General features: G+C 33.4%; 1 protein-coding gene across 2 annotated transcripts; it reads right to left on the bottom strand.

Moving 5' to 3' along the window:
- Window positions 1–3401: 3401 nt before the first annotated feature.
- On the bottom strand, window positions 3402–7551 carry LOC143041880 (uncharacterized). Of its 2 annotated transcripts, none has more exons than XM_076214015.1 (2): window positions 7123–7551; window positions 3402–5810 (listed from the first exon to the last, which is right to left on the bottom strand). In XM_076214015.1, exon 2 carries the CDS (start codon window positions 5808–5810, stop codon window positions 4578–4580), a length of 1233 nt encoding a protein of 410 aa, XP_076070130.1. In that variant the 5' UTR covers window positions 7123–7551; the 3' UTR covers window positions 3402–4577. The 2 variants fall into 2 exon arrangements, with proteins under 2 accessions (XP_076070130.1, XP_076070129.1); XM_076214014.1 differs by lacking the exon at window positions 7123–7551 and adding an exon at window positions 6629–7114.
- Window positions 7552–7990: the final 439 nt, after the last annotated feature.

Genomic DNA, 7990 nt, shown 5'->3' with positions numbered 1-7990 from the left:
AAACCCACAAATCGAATTTTTGAACAAGACGCAGTAACTTTAGCTATAGCTTAAGCTAACAAATTCATAAATCATTACCAGAAAAACAAGGATTAAACAGATTGGTTGTTTCTCATGTATTTCATAAAATCTAGAAATCCTGTTTTGATGGAAAGGTAAGGGAGACAACTGGATATACATCTTAATGTAGCTTATTAAAAATATGGAGGAATACACATTTTTTTTTATGTTTGAAAAGAACTTACGAGCGCGTTATAAACTTGTAAACAAAAGTATTTTACTTCTGTTAAATTCTAAATTGATTGTAATGTTCATATGGCAAAATCAAAGGTACTTTATTCCTATGATTTGTACCACGTGACCTTTGCCCTCTTGATTAAATTACTTCCCTTAGTTGAAAATTGAAAACATCAATTTTATCAAATTTACGACAAAAAAATCCGTCATGAATCAAATACAAATTTGTCGTTGGAACTTCCTTTGGCGGATAATTACAAAAATGTTGTGTAATTCTAGGAACCCAAGCATTTCACACTGTATTCATTAAAAAAGATCATTTTTATTTTTTATTTTTTTTCCATTTATCTTTTCTTCCACCTTTGTCATATTCATAAATTTACCACAGAATATGTAAGTATTTATATATATATATGTAATGTTCAATTAGAGCATTATTTTTGTATAAGGAGACAGATTTGTTAAAGCAAATTGCTTGTTTCTGAATCCTTAATATTATTTCATTTGTATAAAATCGTTTAATGTTGATTTATCTGAATACAAATTGTTTTAACTAATGGAAAATACTTTATTTACTTTTTACGAAATGGGATTGTTGGAAACATCATGTTTTATTTAAAAAACAAATTGCCGAAAACATAAGAAAACAGTTAAGAGTTTTCGTTATCTATATAGCAATTATACGACGGTTGCGCTTCTGATTTCCACACTAAAAAGGCCGAATGTTTTCACAGTAGACAATGTTCATTTGTACACGGACAGAACCCTAAAAAAATGTACAATTCACTAATTGTTGATTCTATATAGGAGTCGGCATATTGGCTTTTTTATTTAAGGGGCATATATTATCCTATTGTAATGGCTGCCGTCACGACTAATGAAAAAAGGTGACCACTATGCAAATAAGCAAAGTACCCCAAATTTTGCCATATGTCCAACCGAGGGAAAAAATTGAAGGAAATTCATGAATTCCAAACTGATTGCGACAGTGTACGTCAGTCATGTTAAAAGAGAGGGAAGTTACCAAAAGGGTACATGTCCTAGATTTTCGTATGTTTTAAATAAAGGTGAAGGTCTAATATTACTGCAAATTTAAGGTGGTATGGATGTCTCCCGCCATCTTGGATTGTAAAAAACAGAGAACCTAAGGTCCAGATTTTCTATCAAGTTAGCAAAATTTGATGCAGGAATCGAATGCATATATCTTATGTGAATTTTCATTTAAGAGAATCAATTTATAAGAATATAACTTATAAATATTATTATTTTTACAAATGTAGAATATATCTAATTGTTTTTAAATGTTTTTAAATAGGCATTTTTATACGACCCCAAAAAAATTTTGGGTTCGTATAATGGTATGATGTCGTTTCTGTGTCGTCGTCGTCCGAAGACACTTTGGTTTCCGGATAATAACTTTAGTTTAAGTGAATAGATCTTAATGAATTTTCAGAAGGTTCAATACCACAAAAGGAAGGTTGGGATTTATTTTTGGGATGATGGTCCGAAACGTTTAGGAATAAGGGGCCAAAAAGGGGCCAAAACAAGCATTTTTCTAGTTTCAGGATAATAACTTGTTTACCAGTATTTGAATTGCTCTGAAAGTATACTGCAATGTTTAAAATCACAAGTAGAAGGTTTGGATTCATTTAAAGGGTTATTGGGACAAAGTTTAGGAATTAAGGGCCAAAAAAGGGGCCAAAACAAGCATTTTTCTAGTTTCCAGACAATACCTTGTGTGTAATTGCATGGATCTCTCTGAAATTGTACCACAATGTACCATATAACAAAGGGGAGGCTGGGATTAAGTTTTGGGTTAATTGCCCAAAATATGTAGGAATTAAGGGCAAAAAAGGGCAAAAAAGAAGCATGTTTCTAGTTTCCAAACAATCATGACAATAACTTGTGTTTAATTGTATGGATCTCTCTGAAATCGTACTACAAGGTTCAATATTACAAAGGAAAGCATGGGATTGAGTTTAAGGGTTATTGCTTCAAGGGGGGGGGGGTCAATAAATTGGGGGGATCTCAGTTTACCATTCTTTTAAGGGATTTTTTTTTCAACATTTTTCAAATTTCAAATTTTGAAAAGTTTCAATAAGAAATATTCAATTGCACAGTATTGTGCAATAGATGTGTTAGATCTTGAATCACATTAATTTTGTGGCAAAAACCTATATTATGTCAAAAATTTGATCACAATCAAAATTCAGACAGTATCAAGCTTGAATATTGTGACCAAATTTGCCCCAACTGTTCAGGGTTCGACCACTGGGGTCGTATAAAGCTGCGCCCTGTGGAGCACCTGGTTTGATAGTCTCAAAGCATTGTCTGAAAGCTGTCTTTTCCTAATTTATTTTACAATTCTATCATTCTGTTAAGTTTCTAATCACAAAATGGTGTTTTTTTTCCTGTATAATCCTAAAAATTTGTAAGTTGAGAAAATGCGCGGTGACCTATCATTTTTATTATATCTTTGAACATATATCAATAGATACTACGTTTTGGAAAGGTATGAAAAAATTCTATCATTTTTATTTTAGACTTCCATTACACCTTAAAATTTATCAGACATATTCTTAAATTTGTCCAAAGTAGATTAAGGAGCAAGGTATTTAGAAAGTAAAATTTAATTACACATTGAAATAGTTACCATGACAAAAAACCATGACAAAATTTGCATATGTTGTACAATTTCTTGATTTTAAATCAGAAAAGTATGTGTGCACATAAGAAACAACCTTATATTCGGTAAGATTACGTCAAGCATTTACAAAGCTTCTTATAAATTAATTTGTTTTTTCTTTGCAGCGCACGATTTTTCCATAATGGAAATAACGACGGACAAATGCATTAATTCTATATTTTTCATTGCTTTTGTGAATGCAATACATATTATGACGTATTTTTGACGTTATCAGATATTACAATCTTATTGTTCTTCGTTTTTTATTGATTGACCCTATGCATTTCCAAATATTATTTTTGACACCTAAATTTTCATACCAAACATAGGGAAAGGAAGTAGAGTCGAGTAAACTAAAAAGGGGCAAATCCAACCTCCGAAAATAACAGACAGGCATAATACCAAGTTTCGGTCTTATTTAAAACCATACCTTAATTTCCAAGGAGTTTGAGTTCATTTGCTGTGAATTAAATAACTATTTGCGATAAAGGTCATTTATTCAAACATACCATAAAATCATAATATTCTGTATTATATAATCAAATATGGAATTTATGCAATAAATCCAAATCTGAATAAATGACAAAAAATTAGCAAAGGTGGCGAATAAAAACCGCCAGTATAAAGTATACAATATGTTACACAAATAAGAAAAAAAAAAAAAAACAAAAAAAAAAACAAAACAAATAAACCCAAAACATAAACATATGCTAAAACAATATTTTAAAGGTGTGGGAGGGTGGGTTAACATAATTGGCTTTTTCTCTTGAAATCACAAAATGGCGTCTAGCAGCTTCCAAAACGAAATCGTAAAAGACCAAGTGTCCCCTCACATGCAATGGTGCTATCATGTGCGGTTTCCTGATTGGTCACTCTAATTATAATTAGCCAATAGCAACTAATATATACCGTGATCATGAGATGACCATGTTGACCTTGACTGCATTTGATTAAGACTTGCATAATACATAGACAGTGGCTATGGAAAGTTCCCAGTTTCATATTACGATATTGATAAGGGGTTCCCCACTGTGATGATAAGATAAACAAGAGAACTCAAATTTACTGCCAAAAATCCTTTTACTTACAATAAAATTAATTTTTTGACACCTAAATTTTCATACCAAACATAGGGAAAGGAAGTAGAGTCGAGTAAACTAAAAAGGGGCAAATCCAACCTCCGAAAATAACAGACAGGCATAATACCAAGTTTCGGTCTTATTTAAAACCATACCTTAATTTCCAAGGAGTTTGAGTTCATTTGCTGTGAATTAAATAACTATTTGCGATAAAGGTCATTTATTCAAGCATACCATAAAATCATAATATTCTGTATTATATAATCAAATATGGAATTTATGCAATAAATCCAAATCTGAATAAATGACAAAAAATTAGCAAAGGTGGCGAATAAAAACCGCCAAAAAATCCCCAATATTAAAGATTTTAAATTGTGGGAGACCGCCACCCGAAAACTCCTAGGTCAATGCAGTTTTATGAGAGGTGCACCTCCTCCCCCCAAAAATAATAAAATACATGTTAAGCAAAAATTCTGGGTACATTGTTCAGTGTGTATACTAATCATTAACAAGTGAAACCATGAACCAATCTGTATTTCAGATTACTGTCATATCCCTGAAGAAAATGGTTAAGCTTATTTACCCTTACTGGTGTAGGCAGACTTGTTGAATTTTGAAGACCCTTCCCTGCATGAAACTTTTGCATGTTTTTTGGAACATCTGACACACTCGTGTTTGAGTTTGCAAGTTGCGATGCTGGCACATTCTCCTGATCTGCAGTAGGCCCAGCAGTACCCCATTGGGAATGGATTATTTTGCTGCTGAGCCTGTCTTGGAAAGGGAGAAGTTCCAACCTGCCTATTTATTCTGTTATTAGTGTTACCATTTGAGGTTTGACTGCTATTGAAATGCTCATAAAAGGCAGTACGCCATAAATCATCATTTACATTAGACCAATCAAACCTCATCACTTTGCGTACCCTGCGGAAAGCCTCGTCATATGACCTAGCCATGTGAAAACCAAATTGTTTTGACATGGCCCTTATATTATAAGCATATTTGATCAAACTGAGAATTAAATGAGGATATTTAACATGATGAATAGACATAAATATATCGAAAGCTGCTGTCCATAGGTGAATGTTGGTTAACTGTTTTGCCTTTGCCGTTGTTGAAATTTTAACAGATGTTGTACTAAACAGAATGTCATCATTTTCCTCCTCATTAAAATTTGGTAAAAGTTTTATCAAATCCAGATATAAATCGGACCAAATGTCTCTCCTTATTTTTTCATCTACATTAAAACCTAGAGGTAAAGTGTTCTGTAAAATATATGTAGCTGTTTTACCCATTGCGGAATTGTCAATGCCTAAAGCCTGTGATGCACCTTCAACTGTATCTTGACCTGTGTACGCTAACACATCAGGGTCCGTTACTAGTGGTGGTGCCAGTACATATGATGAATTTGGTCCGCTTTCTGCAATTTGTATTGGTTCTGCATTGTGTAAGTCCCTTCTCCCAGTGTTATCATGTGACACCCCATCTGTTAGATAATTGGTCAGAAAGTTTGTTGTTACCGGTTCTCTGTTGACGGTAAGTTGAACACCTGAATCTTTCAGCTGGCTAATCATTGCAGCAGCTATTTGGTCTGCTGATGGATGCGTAACAGGAATCTGGGGTATAGATTCTGCTGGTTGCTGTACTGGTTGAACGGGTCGATCAGCTGGTACTTGGGTGGTATTAGCCCTTGCACGCTTTCGCCGTCTTGGCTGTGGAGCAACTATGTCAGGGATGACTGGAACAGGGTCCACATCCCTCAGATCTGTAGGTGCCACCCTTCTCCTCACTCTAGATCTCTGAGTTGGCATCTATAAATAAAACAACCAGAATATATGGCCTTTTTCAAAATTGGTATATATGGCCAAAATTACTTTTAAATGAACCATATGATATAAAATAATGAAATCTGTACATGTATTGATTGTTTTAAAAGTTTTATAATATTGACATGTACCAACTTTGTAGGTACAGAGCACCATTTAAATGGTAACCGTGTGTATACTGAAACACTTTTAACCATGTGTTTTTTAAACACATTTGACCATGTGCATATTGATAACCGTTTAACCATGTGTATATTGATACACGTTGAACCATGTGTATATTGATACACGTTGAACCATGTGTATATTGATACACGTTTAACCATTTGTATATTGATACACGTTTAACCATGTGAATATTGATACACTTTTAACCATTTGTATATTGATACACTTTAATAATCATGTGTATATTGATACACATTTAACCATGTGTATATTGATACAATTTTTACCATGTGTATATTGATACACATGTAAATAAAACAATACATGTACAGATAATTTGATTTTTGAATACACTAGTATGTGCGATTGTTTGTTACCATAATGTGTGTGTGAAAAGTTATGCAATGTGTACAAAATGTATGCAACAATGAAAATTAAAAAATGTTCTACTTTCGTTTTGAACTACCAACTGCTGCACGCACATTTTTAGCATATATCAGCATGCCTGCATTGTTTAAATGAACTTGATCTATTAATAACGACGCAGTATTATTCCAAAGTCCTCGATGATGCCAGAAAGTAATATTTACCCGGCCTTTCAATGATAAATCTAACCAACGATTCACTTTGTTTACCTTTTCGTTATAGTCATGACCGGAACTTCCGGAATACCTCGGCAATAATTGACCTATGACCACGTGACTTACTCCATAGACAGTTATAACGTAATCAGCAAACGAGACGATATCGCGCGCTAATTTGTCTGGGTAATTTTCCTGTGTTAAATCATTACCGCCGATCTGCATAAAAACTGTGTTTGGTTTAAAAGTGTGAAATATGTGCATAAAATGTTCTTTTTGAATGCATTTCGGTCCCGGTCGTAAAGTACCTCCTCCCAAGCTTGCAAATTCCACTTGAATTTCAGTACCATCGAAACCCAAAATATAACAACCAAACTCGCGATTCCTATATAAAAAGGAATTTAATCTTCGTACGAATGAGTGACCGAAAATTAAAACTGTATGAACCATAATGTCCTTAAAAAATGAATTATTTTTTCAATATATGATATAAGTATTTCGGATTTAAATAAAGGTATAAAAAAAATGTAAATAGGATGGCCTAATACCTTGTAAATGAAGTCTGTAACTCCCAACACTCTTTTCCAAACTTGAAATCGTCTTCAGCTATGAGAAAACTTCTAAGATTAACAGAATTGGCTTTTTCTCTTGAAATCACAAAATGGCGTCTAGCAGCTTCCAAAACGAAATCGTAAAAGACCAAGTGTCCCCTCACATGCAATGGTGCTATCATGTGCGGTTTCCTGATTGGTCACTCTAATTATAATTAGCCAATAGCAACTAATATATACCGTGATCATGAGATGACCATGTTGACCTTGACTGCATTTGATTAAGACTTGCATAATACATAGACAGTGGCTATGGAAAGTTCCCAGTTTCATATTACGATATTGATAAGGGGTTCCCCACTGTGATGATAAGATAAACAAGAGAACTCAAATTTACTGCCAAAAATCCTTTTACTTACAATAAAATTAATTGTGCGAATTTGAAATAGTTGTCAATGTCTATTTTGTTTTATTTTCTTGGGCCAAAACCTATTGATAATTAGCTGTCGGTTTTCAATGGATTCTTGAATGCTGAAATATTGCGTTCTATGATGTCATCAAATATATAACATGAATTATACAACAAAAGAAGTTGAAACGTTCAAAACAGAACCCTTTCTGAGGGGAAATAATGAAAGGATAACAACCCCATTACAACAAAGGCAATAAAATTGAGAATGGAAATGGGGAATGTGCCAAAGAGACAACAACCCGACCATAGAAAAAACAACAGCAGAAGGTCACCAACAGGTCCTCAATACATAAGGATAGAAAAGTTTGTTTAAAACACAACCATATTAACAAAAGGAGTATTGCCTCCGAAAGGTAATTCAATTGAATGGACTTTCTAAAGGTTTTTAACTAA

The sequence above is a fragment of the Mytilus galloprovincialis genome, chromosome 8 (assembly GCF_965363235.1).
Source record: "Mytilus galloprovincialis chromosome 8, xbMytGall1.hap1.1, whole genome shotgun sequence".
Taxonomy (NCBI): Eukaryota; Metazoa; Mollusca; class Bivalvia; order Mytilida; family Mytilidae; genus Mytilus; species Mytilus galloprovincialis.
The sequence above is the reverse complement of the archived record's forward strand: the minus strand, read 5'-3'. Positions and strand labels throughout refer to the sequence as shown.

Excerpts from the sequence above, each read along its gene's own strand:
- LOC143041880 (XM_076214014.1), bottom strand. The coding sequence starts at position 7,024 with ATGGTTCATACAGTTTTAATTTTCGGTCACTCATTCGTACGAAGATTA. Across the intron at positions 5,811-6,628 it reads GTCATGACTATAACGAAAAG|ATGCCAACTCAGAGATCTAG; the intron begins GTAAACAAAGTG and ends TTTTATTTATAG.